The sequence below is a fragment of the Musa acuminata genome, chromosome BXJ2-8 (assembly GCF_036884655.1).
Source record: "Musa acuminata AAA Group cultivar baxijiao chromosome BXJ2-8, Cavendish_Baxijiao_AAA, whole genome shotgun sequence".
Lineage (NCBI taxonomy): Eukaryota > Viridiplantae > Streptophyta > Magnoliopsida > Zingiberales > Musaceae > Musa > Musa acuminata.
In genome coordinates, this window is record NC_088345.1 from 9,570,855 (window position 1) to 9,592,634 (window position 21,780).

Here is a 21,780-nt window from a genome sequence, read left to right on the forward strand (position 1 = left end):
ATGAGATCTGGCAGATGGATGTGAAAACCGCATTCCTCAACGGGAACCTGGAGGAGGAGGTGTATATGATGCAACCTGAGGGATTCGTGTCCAAGAACTGCCCAGATAAGGTGTGTAGGTTGCTTAGATCCATTTATGGACTAAAGCAAGCTTCCCGAAGTTGGAACATAAGATTTGATGAGGCAATCAGATCGTATGACTTCGTTAAGAACGAAGATGAGCCTTGTGTATACAGAAAGGTAAGTGGGAGCGCTATCACCTTTTTGGTGTTATATGTGGATGACATTCTCATCATTGGGAATGACGTAGGAATGCTATCCACAGTAAAGACTTGGTTATCTAGACACTTCTCCATAAAGGACTTAGGGGAAGCATCCTATATCTTGGGGATTAGAATCTATAGAGATAGATCCAAGAGGATGCTTGGCTTGTCCCAGTCCAGGTACATAGAAATCATTGTCAAAATGTTTGGCATGAAAAATTCCAAGAAAGGGCAAACATGAATATGATACCTTATGCCTCAGCAATAGGGTCTATCATGTATGTCATGCTATGTACTAGGCCTGATATAGCGCATGCTCTGAGTGTCACGAGCAGGTATCAGGCGGATCCAGGCTTGGAGCACTGGAAAGCAGTAAAGTGTATCCTTAAGTACTTGAGAAGGACTAAGGATCTTTTACTAGTATATGGAGGTAATAGCCTTAAGGTTGAAGGCTACACTGACTCAAGTTTTCAGTCTGATGTCGATGATAGCAAGTCGAATTCAGGGTATGTGTACACCTTGAATGGAGGAGCAGTGTGCTGGAAGAGTTCCAAGCAAGATACTACTGCTGACTCAACCATAGAGGCGGAGTACATTGCTGCATTAGATGCAACAAAGGAGGGAGTCTGGGTGAAGAAGTTCATCACAGATTTGGGAGTCGATACAGATAGCGACAAGTCGACTTCCTTATATTGCGACCACTATGGGGTGATTACTCAAATAAGGGAACCCGGGTCTTATCAGAAGTGTTCTGAGGAGGTTCCAGCTTATAAGAGAGATCGTAACCCGAGGAGATGTAGCAGTGGAAAGAGTTCCATCCGAAGATAACATTGCAGATCCACTGACAAAGCCGTTGTCTCAGATTGTCTTTGAGCGTCACAGGGGTCTGATGGGGATCAGACACATAGGTGATTGGCTTTAGGTCAAGTGGGAGATTGCTAGTCATAAGTGCCCAGCAAGCCAATCACGTGAGTGATGGCACGTGTGACTTGATACAGAATCTTTTTGCTTATTATATTTTGGCGTATATCACTTTATAACTATTGCATAAATGCATATATATTGTGATGTCCTTGGATTTGTGCAATGGGAATCGGATCGTGATGAGATCACGATAATGAGACCGATTCACCTTTAAACACATATCCTAAATAATCCCGGTCATAGGTTACTCGAGAGGGACATCGTGATAACCGGATAGACTGGTGTGCTGTATACCCGTCCATATGATGGATGCAGCTGGTCTCATAGCTGCTCGTGTAGGGACACTAGGGATACAGTACAGGTGCTCATTGGAGAATGAGTTCACTGATTGATCCGCTTATGGAATGCTGGATGGTTGATGATGCCTTATTGTCAGACAACGATTCCGTAGTCCTAGTGGTGTATCTGGTTCTTAGACTTGAGACACCAAGGATGTCCTGTATGAGTGCTCCACTCTTTGATACCAGACTTATAGGTTTGGCTGTTCCCAGATCTAGTACAGCTGGTCATTGGGAGTGGTAGTCGACCTTACGAGGGCTATTGAGTGTCGATAGAGGATCATCCACTCTCGGTATCATGAGAGGAATATCCCATGTGTTCTTGCTCAGACAAATCCCTGGCCAGGGTCATTCGGGTTGAGAGAGAAAGAGTTCTCCGGGAGAATCCGATTAGAGCGAGACTCGAGTAGAAACCGTATGGGTCTGACAGCACCATGCTCGATATACGGTCTCTGGGATATTAGATGGATGAGGGACTATAGGTACATGGTAACTGAGGACAAACAGGTCCAATGGATTGGATTCCCCTGTATCGTCTGGGGACTACGGCGTAGTGGCCTAGTACTTCCGTAGTCGATGAGTCGAGTGAATTATTACAGAGATAATAATTCACTGAGTTAGAAGGAGTTCTGACAGGTATGACTCACGGCCAGCTCGATATTGGGCCTAGAGGGTCACACACATATGGTAGGCATTGCGATGAGTAGAGGTTCGGATATGAGATATCCGACGGAGCCCTTGTCTTATTGGATGCAGATCCAATACCCACTAGGGAAAGGACCCATTAGGGTTTTGACACGGGATCTCTATAAATAGGAGGGATTCACAGCCTCATAGGCTAGAGTCTTTGCTTGCCCTTCCTATTCTCCTCTCCCTCTCCCCCTCAGAGTAGGCCTGGAGTTTTGAGGAGCGTCGTCGCAACCCTGCTGTGTGGATCACCGCTAGAGAGGAGGACGCTTGACCTCCTTCACCCTCTTCTAAGGATCTGCAAGGAAACAGGGATATACGATCTCCCTAGGTAACACAATCTTTATACGCAGTTTTGTGTTTTTGCGGATTTTGCGCACCAATCTTCGCACGACGATGAACATCTTTTTGGGAATCGGGGATTTTTGTTTTCTTGTTCTTCCGCTGCGCATATGATGTCGCCCCCTATGATTTCCCAACAGATCTTCTAGACAACGTCAACCTTCCAGAAGATACTCTACAGATGAGTATGTGATGCTTACTGATGCAGGTGAACTAGAGAGTTACCAGGAAGCAGTTGAAAGTGAGTAGAAAGAGAAGTGGTTAGTTGCTATGCAGGAAGAGATGGATGCTCTTCAGAAGAACCACACTTATAATTTGGTGCTGCTACCAAATGGAATGAAGGCCTTGAAGAACAAGTGGGTTTTTAGGTTGAAGACTCAAGAATATTATTCTCAACCAAAGTACAAAGCTAGATTGGTTGTGAAAGGCTTTGGTCAAAAGAAAGGTATTGACTTTGAAGAGATTTTCTCTCCTGTTGTTAAAATGTCTTCTATTCATGTTGCTCTTGGTATTGCTGCTAGCCAGGACTTGGAGGTTGAGCAGTTAGATGTGAAGACAGCTTTCCTTCATGGTGATTTGGAGGAGGAAATTTATATGGAGCAACCAGAAGGCTTCAAAGTCAAAGGTAAAGATAATTTTATCTGCAAGTTGAAGAAGAGCTTGTATGGGCTAAAGCGAGCTCCAAGACAGTGGTACAGAAAGTTTGATTCATTTATGATAGAAAATGGATACAAAAGAACGGCTTCAGATTATTGTGTGTACATCAAATGGTTTGGTGAGGATTTTATTATTCTCTTTCTTTATGTTGATGACATGCTTATTCTTGGGAAAGATATGTCTAAAATTAACAGGTTGAAGAAGGGACTGAGTGAGTCTTTTACAATGAAGGACATGAGGCCAACAAAGCAAATACTAGGCATGCAGATTTCCCATGACAGGAAAAACAAGAAGATTTGGTTGTCACAGGAGAAATACATCGAGAAGGTATTGGAAAGATTCAGTATGAGCAACGCAAAACCAGTTGGTTCTCCTCTTGCAGGTCACTTCAAGTTGTGCTCAAAATAGAGTTCGTCAAGTGATGAGGAGAAGGAGAAAATGCAAAAGGTTCCTTATGCTTCAGCAGTTGGAAGTTTAATGTATGCAATGGCATGTACGAGGCCGGACATCGCATATGCAGTGGGTGTTACTAGCAGATTTCTTGCAAATCCAGGCAAAGAGCACTGGGCAACAGTGAAGTGGATTTTTAGATATCTCAGAGGGAGCTCTAAGGTTTGTTTAAGCTTTGGAGGTGGACCACATGTGTTGATAGGTTACACAGATGTAGATATGGCAAGAGATATAGATACGAGAAAGTCTACTTCAGGTTATGTACTTACTTTTGTAGGGGGAGCTATGTCATGACAATCCAGGTTGCAAAGGTGTATTGCTCTCTCTACCACAGAAGCAGAATATATTGCTGCTACAGAGGTATGCAAAGAAATGTTATGGATGAAAGAATTCTTACAAGAATTAGGGCTGAAATAGGAAAATTATGTAGTGCATTATGACAGCCAGAGTGCCATCTATTTGTGTAAGAACCCAATGTTTCATTCCAAATCAAAGCATATAGATGTCAGATACCACTGGATTCGAAATGTATTTGAAGAGAAGCAGTTGCAGCTTCAGAAAATTCATACAGATGACAATGGAGCAGACATGTTGATGAAGACCTTACCAAAAGAAAGACAGGAGATATGCCGACAGCTGGTCGACATGGCTTCACATTGAGGAGTCATGGGACAGCCTCCCTTATGGGCTGAAGGGGGAGGTTGTTGGGCTGATAGCCCATATTCAGCCCATGTGGGCTAGGGCAGCCCACAGCCCACACCCCCTCTTAACCTAACCCTAATTAAGATTAGGGGGTGTGGTGGCTGTGTTTTAGAAGCAGAAAAAGGCTATAAAAAGGCAGCAACGAGGCAGATCTTGAGTGCCACGGGATTCCAAAGAGAAGAAGGAGAATAAGGCAGAAAAGAAAAAGAAAAAAAGGGAAGAAGACAAGGACAATGCAGAGAGACTGTTCTCAATCATCTAGTAGTGTTCTCATCTCAGGTTAGATCAAATCTACAGTAAACTCTTGCTGTGATTACTTGGGGAGGTTTTAGATATTGTGGGCAGTGACATGATCCTTGTATCCCAGTTATTCTCTTGTGGTTGTTGCTAGGGTTTAGGGCAAGAGATTGAGATTTGTATATTCATTATTCTCATAGTGAATTATCTCTAATTTGCCCCGTGATTTTTACCTTTCATATTGAAGGGGTTTTCCACGTATATCTTGATGTTCTGTTTGATTGTGTTTCTATTTAATTTCGCTGCGTATTATGGTCTTCTAGTATTTGTTCATATACAAAGGTTATTCCTCTTTATATCCCCATCACTATACATCTAATCCTAGTTCACAAGCTTCTGCTCGTAATCATAACTCTTATGGTTTTTTATCATTACAAAAACTATTCCATGCATGCGTATATCCATCAAAATATGCAAATAAGAACCCAATATGGGGCCTCAGGTCTTCTCCCTCAGTTGATATAGTGCAAGATTCATTGTAGGACTCTATTTCTCTCGGTCCAAACATGAACTGTTAATGTTGTAACAATGAGCATTATTTGATGGCTAGTATTCCTGCATGGAATAGTTTCTATTCTTACCAAGTCCATCAGAAAAATATATGTATAATTACTGATGGAAGTATGAACTACAACAAAAGATACAAGCATTCCTTGCATTCTAGTAAGCAGCATCGTGATAATTTGCAATGCCAAATAAGATTCTCCACATATGCTGGTGCCTTTCTTGGAGGAGTTGATTTATCTGAGGGTCATGCATATTTTTGCAAACGCACAAACATAAATTATGGTGCTGTCATATGCATTGAATCCCTGACAATTTAACGATAAGGGCACCAATGAGATATTGGAGAATAATAATCGTGTTGCCGATAGACAAAATGATTGAAATTGAGACCGAATTAATATAAATATGTCCAACTTTTTATGCCCATAAAAAAATTGAGATATATGTTGTGCTCAAATCTCTTTTGGACAAAGATTATTGCCTAATTCTCTAATGATAAAAATAATATCTGCTTCTACAACTCTGCTATCAGCATTATTTGCCAATGTGGTCTATTTCTTGAGAGATGACCAGGAAAAATGACCAAGCATAAGTATACTTATCTTATAATCCAAATAGGAAAGCTTCTTAAGAAAAGAACAAAGACAATTAGAATGAACTTAGTCAATCTAAAATGATAATGATCAAAAGCTCAATCATTCTATATATCATGAAGAAAAAAAAATCATGTTAAATTCCATACTTGTAAAATGAATATAATTGTTCAATTATTAATTATTGTTGCTGTAGTTCATTGCTTTGAATTAATGAAGCATCAAAGTCTTAAGCATAGCCAAGCATAAGTATAGACATCATTATGCAGGTTAGGTTGGCTAAACCGGTGGCTATCCAAAAGATAAGGTCTACAAGGAACTTCTTTAAAGACATCAAGTCATGATCCATGCTTTGGCCTGTTTTTGATGAATTGAATGAATAGAAAAGCTAATTAACGGCTTGTTTGAATAAGTAAAACTTATGCTTAGATATTTATTTTTGACAAAAAATTCCATATATTCATATACAGTGTTGCACTTAGTCTGCTAGGAGGGGTATCGGCACATGGATAGAACTTTTTGACCAAAACTTCAGTGTTGACTGTTAATTATACTTGAAAATCCCATTATTTTCTTAGGTATTTGGCATAGCAAATTATCAAAACCCTAAACCCTAGAAGAACTACATATGAATTATTTGAAAGCAAACTGCCTTGGTTCTTAGGGCTTGATTAAGTTCATTATTTTATGTACTTGTTATGTGTTTTGCAAATGTTCCATGTTCTCACGCTCAGCCTTTATTTGGATACCGTGTTCATCCTCTATGAGAGAGAGAGAGAGAGAGAGAGATGTCCCAACTATGTTAGCATAAATGTAGGGTTTGCCCCACAAAGAGACTCCAGACGTTACATGTAACACATGCATAACAAGAAATATTGCCTATAATATCATGTACATTCAACTAACTAGCTGCTAGCTACCTGTGTATCATAAAAGACATATATAAATTATATATATATATATATATATATATATATATATATATATATATATATATATATATATATATATATATATATATATATATATATTCTTCATGTATTTCATTTACCATGTTATTATGCATGTATACCATTAGAGAATGCTGATCTCACAAATTTCATGTTTCAAGTGTATTTCCAAGTTGATTTAGTAATTGTCCTGGTTTGAAGGATTGCTCAGCGTTCTACATTCTGAGTTATCCATAGAAACAGTGTGGTCAATTTGAGGTTAGTATGTAAATTCTTCCTTCTTGTTTTTTTTTCAAAATAATCTTTTTTCACATGCTTCTCCTTGACTTTTTTACACTATCTGCTTATTCAAGAAGCTTTAAGACAGAAGAGTAGTAACATGAATTTTATAGTTATGGTGAATGCAGTTGTTGTTGTATTAGTACCTATGGCTTACAATGGTACTAGTTCTGGTATTGTCTCCAAACTTGTAGCATCCTTCATGTTCCTTTATACAAATTGATTTTTTTATTGTACCAATAAGAGAACAACCTAAGCAGCAGAGGAAGATAATTAAATAATACACCAAAGGTGGTCATCTTTATGCCTTTCCTTTTGTGGAATCCTGCCTTTCCTAAAGGCCACTCATGTTGCAAATTGCATCAGGCAAGGTTGAGGATATCTGGTGACTGATTTCTGATAGCCCCTAAATTAGCAAGCTGGTAGATACGTGTTTGAGAGGCTTGCTCAGTGCCTTCAAGATCTTGGCACTAATCAATTATTGCTATTAAAACATGCTTCTTTGGTAATGTATAACCACCCACCATCTTATGATTTTGACTTGAGTGGAAGGCCCTTAATATTTTAATCAATACCACTTCAATTTGCTTTCTGGTCTCCTCTGTATAAATAAGCTTTCAGATACCTTCACAAATGATAGCAGTCTTCAAGATTCTAGACAGTGAATCCTGTGCATGCAAGACTTCCTTGAGTTCAACAGAAACTTATCTCCTGTTTCTTGTCATGTTCTCTACTCCACTTGTCTTGAGACTCTACAACTTTCCTTCTGAGAGGACTGGAACGCTCCAAATGTTGTTTTGCTTCTGATGGTAGTCATTGCTGAAACCGGCAGAGTAGATCATCTGCTTTTGACTAAGAACAGACAGAAGCATAGGAAAGCAAATCTACTGCTTCTGTCTGAGAAAGATATGGCTCCATCATTTGGTGGCTGAAAAAATGACAAGTGAGATAGCTCCGTCCGTGATGCGATGGTATTTAGCTGACAAACTAGGTTGTCGGATGGTAGCTGGAATACCTTCCTAATCATGCTATAAGATGACAGTCTTGTCAGCAAAACAAGGAGCTTATCCTATGATGATCGTCTTCTATAGGATAAATGGAGCAGGACAGATCAGAGAGGTTCATAGACTCGAGTTTTTCTTCATGGAAATGGAAATCTATTTATCTCACACTTAATCCACATCTTGAATCCTAAGTGCATGCCGCTGTGGATGTCTTCGGCTTGGGGGAGAATATGGGCTATCAGCCCACATAAGCCCACATGAGCCCACAGCCCACACCCCACATGGGGGAGAATATAGGCTATCGGCTTGTCGGATGATAGCCCACATGAGCTGAATATGGGCTATCAGCCCAACATATAGAACATCTGAGGAGCACATAAAAAACACAACACCAAAGGCAAAAAAAGAAAAAGGGATTTCTCAGTTCTATCCAACCCTAAAGGCAACATTCCATCTGGGCACATTGAAATTTTGTCAAACCAAAATATCTAAGTTAAGAATCAGTTCTCAAAACAACAATGTTAAACAATTTGTAATGGCTGCTGCAGAGGCATCAGTTGACAATTCCTTTGGTGCCACGAAGGATGCCGAGAATGACAATATGTTTGATGTTAGTACTATGGCATGCACTCAACGCACGGACAAATTACCACACCACTGCTTATGTGGTTCTGCTAACTGCCCTTAAGACTATGCTGCTGCCATGAACTGCTATCTGCTACAATAGTATATAGGATGTGTAAGATTTGCTCAGTATATGGGGCAAATGCTTTCAAGTACTTGCTGCCATGTATAGCTTAGATCATTATGTCATGGATGGCTGGGGCTTTTCTGTCAATGTACTGAACTACTACTGATAGGGGTAATAATGGCGACATGACGTGTCACGACGTCGATCTCACCTGGGAGCCACTCTGCCCAAGGAAGAGAGCTATAATGATGACTCGACACGTCCTGACGTCATCCGCTCTCGGACGACGACTTCATCGCTGTCTGACCCCGCGCGCTGGACGAAGGTAGAGGAGGACGACGACCGACCCTCGCCCATACCCTGCGGCGAGTCGGTTCCCCACGCAACGTCAATAGCAATGTCAGACGCCATCAGAGGTACGATCCTGCCTCCCACAGGTAGGACCATCAGGTAACACTAAACTACCCTATAAATACTCCCGAGTTCTAAGTGGGGAAGGGGGACGGACACCCAACACTGGCACGGAGGCATCTCTTCCTCCAAAACCCTCTCCACATCGCTAACTTGATCATCGGAGGGGTCGGGCCGAGCTTCCGACCCGACCTGTGTGCAGGAACGAAGGCGAGGTCGCACCTCCCCAAAGAAGCGGTAAGACCTCACCCCCACTCCATGCCCCATCCGGACCGCCGGATAGGCCACCCCGGCTGTACCGAGGAGCGCCACGTCGGATCCCCGCGCATTCGGACCCGAACCAAGCCGTGTCGCCCCTAAGGCCACAGCATACAGTTGTTTCCCACAACATTTTGGCGCTAGAAGGAGGACCCAAATGTCAAACAATCAGCAAATCCACTCTGGCGAACCTGCAGCCATGGGGTCGCGCCCGGTCAACACCCCAAAAGAACATCCCCTCAGGGATGGACCCCGTGATGGGCGCCCTTTCGTGACATCGGAGCGCTATTGGCGGCTGTTCAACGACCCGGGCTTGTCGCCAGCCGACACCCCCATTGGCACCTCACCCGTTTCGCCCGAAGCCTTCAACGATCTTGCTCGCCAAGTCCGAGCGCTGGCGGGCGTGATGCAGACTATCATCCCGCTCGTCTCACAGCCGACGCCCCCGTAGGTAACCCAGCCTTTGCAACAGCGTGAGCCCCCAGTCTCGCCTCGAAACCGAACGACCCAGCTCGTAGACCGAGAGGCGGAAGACATGTCGAGCCGCCCAGAGCCTGAGGTATGGCCCGCGGACTCGACGAACGCCCTGCGAGCCCAGTTGCGCCTCTTCAATCGACGCCTCAACGAAGTACAGCAAGAGGTTCGCAGGTCAAAGGGGGAGCTCGGGGCAGACAGATACCAAGGATCATCGTTCGCACCCGAAATACAGGATCAAGTGATTCCACCACACTTTCGGCTCCCATCCCTCGACGCCTATGATAGCGCCGCTGACCCCGCGGATCACATGGTCGCGTTTCATGCTCAAATGGCGCTGTACGGGACCTCTGATGCCTTGATGTGCAGGGCATTCCCAACGACCTTAAGGGGACCAGCCCGCGCATGGTACAGTGGCCTGAAGACAAGGACCATCTCTTCCTTCGACCAGCTCGCCCGAGACTTCGAGCTCAACTTCTTGGCCTACGCCCGTCCGTGGCGTTGCTCCTCGGGCTCCACCAAAGGGAGGACGAGCCCCTCTCCTACTTCGTAAACCGTTTTACGATGCAGATCCGAGGACTCTCAAACACTCACCCTTCTCTATTGATGCAGGCGTTTATGATACGCCTGCGGCCCTCCAGGTTCTTCTGGTCTCTGGTGGAGCGCCCCCCCATGACGGTTCCCGAGATGCTCCAGCGGGCGAGCCAGTTCGTTGCCACGGAGACATGGATGGCCGGGAAGCACGAAGAGCACAAGAGGGTCAAGGCGGAGCCGCCCCGGCAGCAGTAACCCGCTGCGTCTCGGCGCAGGTTGGACAGATCCGACCCGCCAACATCGAGGCCCCCTCTCCTGGCCTTGAACTCATCCCGAACAGAAATATTCCTCCACATAAGGGAAAAGGGACTGCTCAAAGAGCCTTACCCAATGAGGAATCCGCGGGCGCTGGCAGACCAGTCAAAGTACTGCCGCTTCCACAGGCAACATGGGCACGACACCGAACAGTGTCAGGAGCTAAAGAGGCAGATCGAGGAGCTCATTCGTAGGGGACACCTTGGTCGGTACCTCCGACCGGACAAAGAACTGTCACCGCGCCCGGAGGGTCCCATCGAACGACACATCGACGTAATAACGGGCGGTCCCGCATCTGGCGGGGATTCCATGACCGGAAGAAAGGCATACGTCAGAGCCGCTCCGGCCGAAGCTCCCGGGCGTGGGCCTGAACCCAACGACACCTTCCCGGCCGAGGTGCCCCAACAAGCCGAGCATGACGACGCGCTCGTGATATCGGCCAGAATAGCCAACGCGCAAGTAAGGAGGATCATGGTCGATACCGGGAGCTCGGCCGACATACTCTACTTCGACGCCTTCCAAAATCTCGGCTTGCTTGGAGATAGCATGAAGCCAATCCTCTCGGCACTCACCGGATTCCCCGGTGATTCAATCTCACCGCTGGGGGCGATCACTTTACCATTGACCCTGGGAGCACCGCCGAAGTCAAAGACGGTGATGACCACCTTCCTGGTAATCGACCTCCCCGCTGCATATAACGCCATCCTCGGTCGTCCGACCCTCAACAAAATCAGAGTTGTCGTCTCGACCTACTATCAAACCGTGAAGTTCCCGACCCACGCCAAAACAGGAGAGGTCGTGGGAAGTCCCCAAGAATCCAAGCACTGCTACCTGACCGCCGTCTCGCTACACAAGAGGGCCAGGGTCGAACCACCGTTGGCGGACCCCCGAGAGGCGAAGAAGCCAGCCTCCCATCCTGAGCCGAGGGGGTCCACTGTGGATGTGCCGCTGCAAGAAGGCCGGCCGGAGCAGACGGTCAGGATCGGGTCGGGGCTACCCGAGCAAGAACGAAGACAGCTCGTCGGCCTCCTATAGAAGAATGTCGATGTCTTTGCTTGGTCGCCTTCTGACATGACGGGCGTCGACCCGGGGGTAGCGCAGCACCACCTTAATATTTCACCTGACGCCCGCCCGGTAAAACAAAAACCTAAACGGAAAGCCCCCGATCGGCAGTTGGCCATACGGGAAGAAGTGGGCCGACTTCTGGGGGCGGACTTCATAGAAGAGGCCAGATACCCACAGTGGCTATCCAATGTAGTCCTCGTCAAGAAAGCTAATGGAAGCTGGAGGATGTGCGTTGATTACACCTACCTCAACAATGCATGCCCGAAGGATTGCTACTCCCTTCCAAAAGTCGACCAGTTGGTCGACGCCACGGTAGGACACGCCCGCCTCTCGTTCATGGACGCCTTCTCGGGATACAATCAGATCAAAATGGCACCCGAAGACCGAGAGCACACGACCTTCCTCACCGATCGAGGGGCCTACTTCTACAAGGTCATGCCCTTCGGATTAAAGAACGTCGGGGCTACATACTAGAGAACAATAAACAAGATGTTCGCCCACCAGATCGGCCGGAACATGGAAGTCTACGTCGACGACATGATCGTCAAAAGCCAAGAGGCGGGGGCCCACCTGGCCGATATGGCCGAGGCGTTCGCCACGCTGCGCAGATATGGCATGAGGCTCAACCTCGCGAAGCGCGCCTTCGGCGTTACGTCGGGAAAGTTCCTCGAATTCATCATACACGAAAGAGGAATCGATGCCAACCCGGAGAAAGTCCAGGCGATAATCAATATGCAGTCGCCTCGGACGATCAAAGACCTACAATGCCTTAACGGGAGGCTTGTCGCTATGTCTCGTTTCCTTGCCCGAACAGGTGATCGCTGCCTCCCCTTCTTCAGAGCATTGAAGAATCCGAAAAATTTCCAATGGACGGGGGAATGCGAGGAAGCCCTCAACCAAGTGAAGCGGCACTTGGCCGACCTTCCCCGACACTCATCAGTCTCTCCGGGGGAGAAGCTAGCATCTACCTGGCCGCCTCCCAGCACGCAGTCAGCTCCGTCCTGGTCAAGTAAAATTCTGGCGGGCAGCTTCCAGTCTACTATGTCAGCCATGTCCTGAACGGGCCCGAGGAACGATACCCACCAATCGAGAAGCGCCAGCTTGTGCTCGTGCTATCTGCACGGAAGCTACATCCATACTTCTAGGCTCATCCGATGGAGGTCGTTACTGACCAACTGCTTCGCCAAATTCTGTCCAAATTTGATGTTGCAAGACGTCTTCTCAAATGGGCGGTGGAGCTCGGTGAGCATGACATACAATACGTGCCCAGGGCCGCCATCAAGGCCCAATCCGTGGCCGACTTCATCGCAGAACTAACTCAGATCGAGGACAAAGGTCTCCAACAACCTCCCGAGGCCTGGGTCCTGCACGTCGACGGATTGGCCAACTCAAAGGGCGCCGACGCGGGGCTGGTGCTGCAAGCTCCCAACGGGCGGACGTTCGAGCGTTCCCTCCGCTTCGAGTTCCAGGCCACCAACAATGAGGCGGAATATGAGGTGCTCCTAGCAGGACTTAGGCTGGCCCTCGAGATGCAGGTGATCGCCATCCGCGTCCTCACCGACTCTCAGCTGGTAGCCGAGCAACTCGGCGGAGGATACGAGGCTCGTGACCCGACCATGGCGAAGTACCTGGCACAGGTAAAGAACCTAGCCACCAAGTTCCCTCATTTTACGTTATCTAACGTCCCGAGGGGAGAAAACGAGCATGCCGACACGCTAGCTAAACTGGCATCGAAGCCAGCCTCCGAAGTCCGGCCCGAGATCGAGGAGCTACCTGCCCGCGCCATCGAAATCGTAGCGGCGACCTCGGGTGACACGCCTACCTCCTGGATACAAGAATTGCTGTGCTTCAAACGGGACGGAACTCTTCCACCCGACAAAGTGTCGGCTCGGCGCATGCGTCGCACGCATGCGTGGTATACCGAGGTGGGCGAACGGCTCTACAAGCGGTCTTTCTCATACCCCTTCCTACGATGCTTGGAACCCGATGAAGCTCAGACAGTCCTGGCTGAGGTCCATGAGGGGATCTGCGGGGAACACGTTGGCGGGCGGACCCTGGCACACAAAATACTTCGCCAAGGCTACTACTAGCCGACCATGCGCCGGGACGCGAAGACCCATGCGCAACGGTGCAGCTCGTGTCAAGAACACGCCCGCATACCCCAACAGCCCGCGGTCCCGCTCACCCCCATCGACTGCGCATGGCCGTTCGCGCAATGGGGTTTGGACCTCCTCGGCCCTTTCCCCCCGGCCTCGGGGCAACGAAAATACATCGTCATGGGCGTGGATTATTTCACAAAGTGGGTTGAGGCAGAACCATTGGCGACGATCACAGAGAGGCAAATAGAAAAATTCGTATGGAGGAACCTGGTGACTCGGTTTGGATTGCCCAAAACCATCATTACCGACAACGGGCCTCAGTTCGCCGGTAAAAGGTTCCGGGAGTTCTGCGCCAACCACGGCATCCAGCTACGGTTCAGCTCGGTGGCCTACCCTCAGACGAACGGGCTGGCAGAGGTAACCAATCGGTCCATCCTAGACGGGCTCAAAAGAAGGGTGCCCGCGGCCCGATCGATAGAACTTACGAACTCCCGAGCGTCTTGTGGTCGCTGCGCACCACTCCCAAGACCGCGACCGGAGAGTCCCCTTATAGCCTCGCGTTCGGAACCGAAGCTGTCCTACCGCCCGAAGTAGCCCTTGCCACCCTCCGGACAGGAGGCTATAACGAGGAGGTCTCGAACGAAGGGCTTCGAGCCAGCCTCAACCTGCTCGAGGAGCGACGCGCCGACGCACACATAAAGGCCCTCTCTTATAAAAGGGCCGTCGCAAGGATCTACAACCGAAAGGTACGACCCCGACCCATCAAACTGGGCGACCTAGTCCTACGGAGGACCGAGATTAGCGATCCGACCCGGGTGCGCGGCAAGTTGGCTCCCAATTGGGAAGGCCCTTACCGGGTGACCGAAGTTGTCAGGGTAGGTACATTCCGACTTGCGACGATGATGGGCCGCCCCTTGCCAAGAACTTGGAATGCGCAAAACCTCAAAAAGTTCTTTCCGTAAGCAGAGACTTGACTAAGAGACATAATTGTATCGCAACATCAGAAGACACGAGCAGACAAATTGGAGAAAGGGAGGAAAACCGCGTTCATTCAAGAAACCCATTACATGACAAAACTTCCAACAAAAAGAAAAAGTACAAACGCAAACAAAACTTATTCAGGAGCATCGGGGCTGTCGTCAAAAGGCACCTCTTCCGACATGTCGACACCCATGTCCTCAGGAAAGGAGTCGATGGGGTCTTCCGCAACCTCCAGGTCAGGATAGTGCCCCTTAAAGCGGGCAAGGGCAATCCGGATCCCGTATTCGTACGAGACCCGCCCAGTCCGAACAAGGCCAAGTTGAAAGCCCGAGGAACCTTTGTAGTCCTCGATCAATTTCTTATCCTTTGCCGACCTCTGACGGGCCTCGGCGTCGAGGGCCACGGAAGCCTCCTGCGCCTCCGCGCGCGCCTCTTCTAGGCGGCGGATCAACTCCAACGAATCTGCCCTCGCCGAGCGAGATTCGGTAATAGCCGCCCTCAAGTGCGTCTGGAGCTCTGAGCTTCGCGCCTCGGACACCTGAAGCTCGGAACGAAGGCGCACTGCCTCCGCATCCGAATCTGCGGCACGCTGCTCAGCTGCCGCGACCGCCTCAGGACCCCCCCCGGCGCAGAGCTCGACCACCTGCTTCCGGAGCTCGACGTTTCGGCTACTCAGGGCGATGATGACTCACCCCACATCGCGAACGCGGTCCATCAACGCCGCGGCATAATGATTACCCTGCAGACAAACGAGTCAAAAAACTATCCGGGCACGTGTAAATAAAAGGGCGGGATAACGCTCACCCATAGCAGTGACTTCGCAGACTTGCCGAGGAGGGCCTCGGAGGACAACGTATACAAGTCCCAAGCTATGTCGGGATGAAGCCCCCCGCGGATGAACTCGGCGGCAGAATCCCCTTCGGCCCACACCCGGCTACCTCAGGTGAGGCCCTACCAGTGGGCCACCAGTGGATCGGAGGCCTCGCCTCGCGGGAGACTGCCCACCACCCGTATCTGGTAGGGTTCATCCTCCCCCCCCCGTCGGCAGACGACAAAGGTCACGGACGGAGGGCCCTCGAGGAGCCTCCATCGCGGCATCCCTACTGGTGCCCACCTCAGAGCTTCCCCCGGCGTGGCCCGCCGGCACAGTAACGGCCTCCGTCGTTTGGACCACGATCTCTCCAGAGGCTTCTCCTGAGGAAACCCTAGCCCTCTTCCGGGGGAGACCGGCCTCGACGTCCACCGGGGTCTCCCTCGAGCCAACCCTCGCCGCGACCGATGAAGACTTCCTCCCGCGCACGGCATTAAGGTTCACCATCTCTGCGAAGAAACGGAACTCAGTCAGAATGCCAAAAAACATGAAGACCAACCACTACCCTCCTTAAGGCATACCTCGAGGCACCGGGCTAAGACCCGCCTCGACCAACCACCCCTCGGACATACTCCGGATAGCTTGTGAGGATGGGAGGATTTCTTTAAGCCTTCGGAGCTCTCGGCGCTCCGCGTCGTCCAGAGCCGGGGTAGCATTGTCTATCGTACGCGCTGCCCACCGGACCCCGAACCCCTAGTCCTATGAGCGGCTGATGAAAAAGAAACGCTCCTTCCACCCCTTATTACTGGAGGGAGCCCCACTAACTCGAAAGCCCACTCGGGCGGACAGATAATAGCCCCCCGACCCTTTGGAAAGACGAAAGCAGGAAAGAAAGAGGGACAGGGTCGGGGTGATATTGGCATAGTGGCATTCCCCCAGGAATGCCACGATGTAGCGCCAGGAGTTGGGCGCCATCTGAGACGGTGAGATGCGCCACCGTGAAATACAAGAGGTTATGAGGGGGTGCAGGGGGAGGCGTAGCCCGGCCTCAAAAGCATCGATGGTGAGGGCGAAACCCCTCGGAATTGGATCGTACAACTGTTGGCCCGGTTCAGGAGCCAGGAGAACATACTCCTCCGGGATGCTATAGAGATCCCGAAGGCGACTAAGCAATGACTTGCTCACAGTTGAGTCGTGGTCGTGTGGCCACATCAGGGCTTCGAGAGCCTGGGCCGCTTCTTCGTCGGATGACAAACTTGGATTCGACACAACCACCATTTTTTCAACTCTAGTCGAAGAGAATGAAGAGGAGGAGGAAGAGGACACTATCCTTACTGACCTTTAGTGAGAAGAGGAGAACGATCGACGCAAACGAGACAGTGATGTCCGAAGCAGCGGAGTAGGAATAGATGAGACCATCAAGGGGCTTGCCCCATGCTACTTATAAACAGGCTGCATCCCGCCAAAACGGCAACCCCTCCTTTCCCGAAGTGCACTGCGAAGACGAAAACGTCACTTCACCATAAATGCAGCCTGACGTGGCAGCTAACTACAGCGCGGTGCAAAGTACGGAGGCGCTAATCATATCAGCCTCGAAAGCCGGCGACTCCCAAAAGGGGCGGCCCCTTGACCTTCCCCAGGAAAAAGCAACCCGGCCGCCCGCGCCCGCGCACGATTAAACGATCAATCGCTGGCCAGAACAAAGTCATTCCTCGGCTGCATGTTGCCCGAGGCCACCCCCTCGGCGGCATGATGCCCGAGGCCACCTCCTCGGCCGCATAATGCCCGAGGCCACCTCCTTGGTCGCGTAACGCCCAAGACCACATCCTCGGCCGCATAATGCCCGAGACCACCTCCTCGGTCGTGTAACGCCCGATGCCACATCCTCAGCCGCATGATGCCCGAGGCCACCTCCTCGGTCGCGTAACTCCCGAGGCCACATCCTCGGCCGCATAATGCCCGAGGCCACACCTGTAATATCCCTCGCTTTTAAAAATTATTAATAAAGATTTATTTATAAATCGGAGGACCTATATGTAAATATAGAAATTTCAAAGACTAAACTGTTAAGTTGTAAAAAGAAGTAAATAAAGAAAAACCGAAAATTTCGGTTTTATCCCACCGCCTCCCACGCACTCTCTGTTTCTTCGAGAAACAGAGAGGAGCGGTGGGGCATGAGGAGTGAAGAAAAGAAGAAGAAGAGGGAAAAGAAGAGAGGAGGAAGAAGAGAGGAAGAAGAGGAAGAAGAGAAGAAGAAGAAGAAGAGGAGGTGGCTGCAGCGAGGGCTGCAGCGAGGAGCTGTGGGGCGTGGGGAGAAGAAGAGAGGAAGAAGAGGGAGAAGAGAAGAAGAAGAAGAAGAAGAAGAAGAAGAAGAAGAGAGGAGGATAGCTGCGGCAAGGCTGCAGCGAGGAGGTGTGTGGCTTTGGGGAGGAAAAGGGAAGAGGAGAAGAAGAGAAGGAGAAGAAGAGGGAAAAGAGAGGCAGCTGCAGCAGCCAGGGCTGCAGCACCTCTGTTTCCCGCAGGTGGAAACAGAGGAGAGGATGTGTGGGGCGTTGAGGATGAAAAGGGAAGAAGAAGAAGAAGAAGAAGAAGAAGAAGATAGCTGCGGCAAGGCTGCAGCGAGGAGATGTGTGGCCTTGGGGAGGAAAAGGGAAGAGGGGAAGAGGAGAAGAAGAAGAAGAGGAAGAGAAAGAGGTGTGATACCTCTGTTTCCTGCAGAGGAAACAGAGGAGAGGGTGTGTGTGACGCCGGGGAAGAAGGGGCTGCAGCTGCGGCGATGGCAGCTGCAGCTGGAAGAGAAGAAGAAGAGGAAGATGAGCAGGGGAGGAGGGAGAGGATTGCGGCCGTGGCTGCGGCCGCGACTGCAGCAGTTGTAGCGGGGAGAGAAGAAGAAGAAAGGAAGGAGAAGGAAGACGAGAAGGGAAAGAAGTAGCTGCGGCTGCGGTTGTGGCAGCTGCAGCTATGGCAGGGAAAGAGGAAGAGAAAAAGGAAAGGAAGAAGAAGAGAAAGGGAAGGAGAGGAAGAAGAGAGGAAGAGGAGAAGGGGCTGCGGCTGCGGCGATGGCAGCTGCAGCTGTGGCTGGGAAAAAAGAGAAGGAAAGGAAGAAGAAGAGAAAGGGAAGGAGAGGAAGAAGAGAGGAAGAGGAGAAGGGGTGGCAGCTGCGGCAGTGGCAGCTGCAGTTGGAAGAGAAGTAGGAGAGGAAATAGAGTAGCAGAGGAAGAAGAGGCTGCGGTTGTGGTGGCTGCGGCCATGGCTGCGACTGCGACTGCGGCAGTTGCAGCTGGGAAAGAAAGGAAAGGAAAGGGGAAAAAGGGGCTGCGGACGGGATTGCGGCCGCAGCGGTAGCGACTGCGTATGCAGCAGTTATGTCTGCGAGAGAAGGGAGGAAGGAAGGTAGTGCGGTGGAAGGGGCTGCGATTGTAGCAGCGGCAACGGCGGCGGCTGTGGCAGCTGCGTTTGGGAAAGAAAAAGAAGGAATGAGAGTAAGAGAGAGCAGGTGACTGTGCCTCGATGTTCGACACGTGGTGTAGTTGCGAAGAAAGGAAGAAAACGGGAGCACAAAACGAAACAGAGAGAGGACACGGAGGAAAAGTAGAAGGATTTGGGCTGGCACCTTCTTTGGATCTTCGGATCGAAATCTTTGAAAGGCAAGTTTCCCACTTGTTTCGATCCTTTCTATTGCAAGTTCCCTGATCGTTTCTCCTATAATTGCTCTGATATGTCTTATTGCAAGTATCCTGATCTTCCTCACTGCCATTTTTATCTCTACATTTGCTTTGAATATGAGGAACTTTGAATTGTTCTAGCCTTGCATTTGTTATATCTCCTGTTTAATCGTAACGATTCGAATCTGTGCAACTTTTGAGATTCTGACCTTTTGATACCGAGCTGCCTATAAGTCTTTGTTGGAAACTCTGATTTGTTCAAAACTGATTTCATTGGAAACTAGACTCGTAGACCTTTCTTTGATATATGGATTGAAAGATTTGGAATCCAAACACCTGCCCAGTTATCTGTTGAATCTGACATTATGAATTCTGCCAACAGAGATTTTGTTCTACGACACTTGCTTACCAAATTATTTGTAACTCTCTCTGTTGGACGGTTCAATTCCTATGAAGCCTGTCTTATCTGAAAGTATTATCCAATGATTATTTCTGAGTAAATTGGAGCACGATTGATAGTTTGAATCATTTGTTCAATGTGCCTCTTGTATTCTGCCAGAAATCGAGCTTTGGTCGATTTCTCATATTCTGGTTTCATTCCTTTGGAAGTTGATATCCTTTAGCTTTCTTATTCAATTGAGCTTTATATTACTACTTTGAGTTCTTGTATACTCTTGTCCTTAAAATTATTGCATTCTTGAAAACCATTGTGGAACGTTTATGCTATATCGTATTGACCCATATAGGCACATGTATATTCCATTGTTCCGCATTTGCTCCCGATATGTGCCTATTCCAGTTCATTCATTTTGACATTGAATTTATCTAACCTTCTTATTTGAATTGAGCTATATATGATTGTTTGGAATCCTTGAATGCTCTTGCTTTCATTTCGTTTCCAAATCTGAATACATTTGTGAGAGATTTGTTCCTTGCATCATATTTGACTCGTAAAGGCACATGTACGTTTGTTGTTCCGCGTGTGCTTCCGATATATGCTATTTATTGTTCGTACTGCCCTTTTGTACTCTGGTGTTTGTGGGATTGTCTGGACCTTTGCCAGAAATGGTAAAGGGTATGCGCTGATTTGCCCGCTTTGTGGGGTCCCGCTTTGTGGGATATTCTGGTATGCGCTTATTTGCCCGCTTTGTGGGGCCCCGCTTTGTGGGATATTGCTTAGAGCCTGCGATGCTCTGCCGGCCCCTTTGACTTCACCTAGACGTGGGTGGATGGAGCTCCCAGACGTGGGAGACTTTTGTCAGGTGGTCATTCAGAAATGGATGAATCACATTCTGACTGAGATCCCACTACACCTTCTGTATGTTTGATATGATATCCAGAGCTTTGGTTATGTGTTTCTGTACATGCTTTGGATAAGATTGATATGTTTGCAACGTCAAAGACGACATTTGAGCTTCTGTACGATATTTGTTTTCGATATGCTCTGAAATGCTTCATTCACTGATGATATGCTTCGAAATGTTCCATATGCCGTTGATATGCTCCGGAACATTTCATATGCCATTGATATGCTCCAATTACTCTGTGCTCCATTTGCTATGAACTGATATGTTCTGAAATGTCCTATCTGCCATTGATATGTTCCAATTACTCTGTGCTCCATTTGCTATGAACAGATATGTTCTGAAATGTCCTATCTGCCATTGATATGTTCCAATTACTCTGTGCTCCATTTGCTATGAACTGATATGTTCTGAAATGTCCTATCTGCCATTGATATGTTCCAATTACTCTATGCCCCATTCGTTATGGATCAAATATGTTTTGAATGACATGATACGTATGATTTGGTATCTATTGAGATGGTATCCTTGAGAATTCTTGTATTCTGCCTTGCATTATGATACCTTACTCGTTTGAAACCGTTCCTTTTGTTCTGAATATGCTTTGTCACTTGCTGAGCCGTTTTTGGCTCACTCCGTTGTTATATAAATCTTTCAGGTCAGCTTGTCACTCTTCGAGATGTTTGATTTGGGCTGAGGCAGTGGATAGCTATTCAGAATAATGGGCAAGTCTGGTTGGTTATTACGATATTGTTGTATAAGTATGTCTTGTATATAATGAAATGTTGTCGATGAACCGAAATAGATATACTGTGTCCAAGTGTTAGGAGATCTCTCTTATTTGGAATTTCAGAATGTTAAGTCTAATTTATGGTGATATGAACTTGTGGTGAATAGTTGGAGTTCTGATTGTATAATTTATTTAGCTTGTGGATTTATAAATGTTGTTCATGTTTGTCAAGTTGGCTTGGGTTGTCATAAATGTGAATTATCGAGTGATGTGATATATGATTATAAACTGCACAGGTTTTATGGATGTGAATATGAATAGAATGTTTTCAGTGTCCTCAAACGTTAGTTTGGATCCTGGATTGGTCTGTGACGAAAATTTTAAAAATCATGGATATTTTGAGGGGCGTGACAACACCTTCACCCGCATAATGCCCGAAAACGCACCTAC

General features: G+C 48.2%; 1 protein-coding gene and 1 long non-coding RNA gene across 2 annotated transcripts; both read left to right on the top strand.

The window, feature by feature from the left end:
* The first annotated feature begins 10,750 nt into the window (after positions 1–10,750).
* LOC135620123 (uncharacterized) lies at positions 10,751–11,710 on the top strand. The gene has a single exon (XM_065122799.1). The coding sequence runs from the start codon at positions 10,751–10,753 to the stop codon at positions 11,708–11,710; it is 960 nt and encodes a 319-aa protein (XP_064978871.1).
* A 5,977-nt stretch (positions 11,711–17,687) lies between these two features.
* On the top strand, positions 17,688–21,561 carry LOC135619110 (uncharacterized). The gene is made up of 2 exons (XR_010489313.1): positions 17,688–19,278; positions 21,259–21,561. It is a non-coding gene; the product is annotated as an uncharacterized LOC135619110 (long non-coding RNA).
* Positions 21,562–21,780: the final 219 nt, after the last annotated feature.

Excerpts from the sequence above, each read along its gene's own strand:
- LOC135620123 (XM_065122799.1), top strand. The coding sequence starts at position 10,751 with ATGAGGAATCCGCGGGCGCTGGCAGACCAGTCAAAGTACTGCCGCTTC.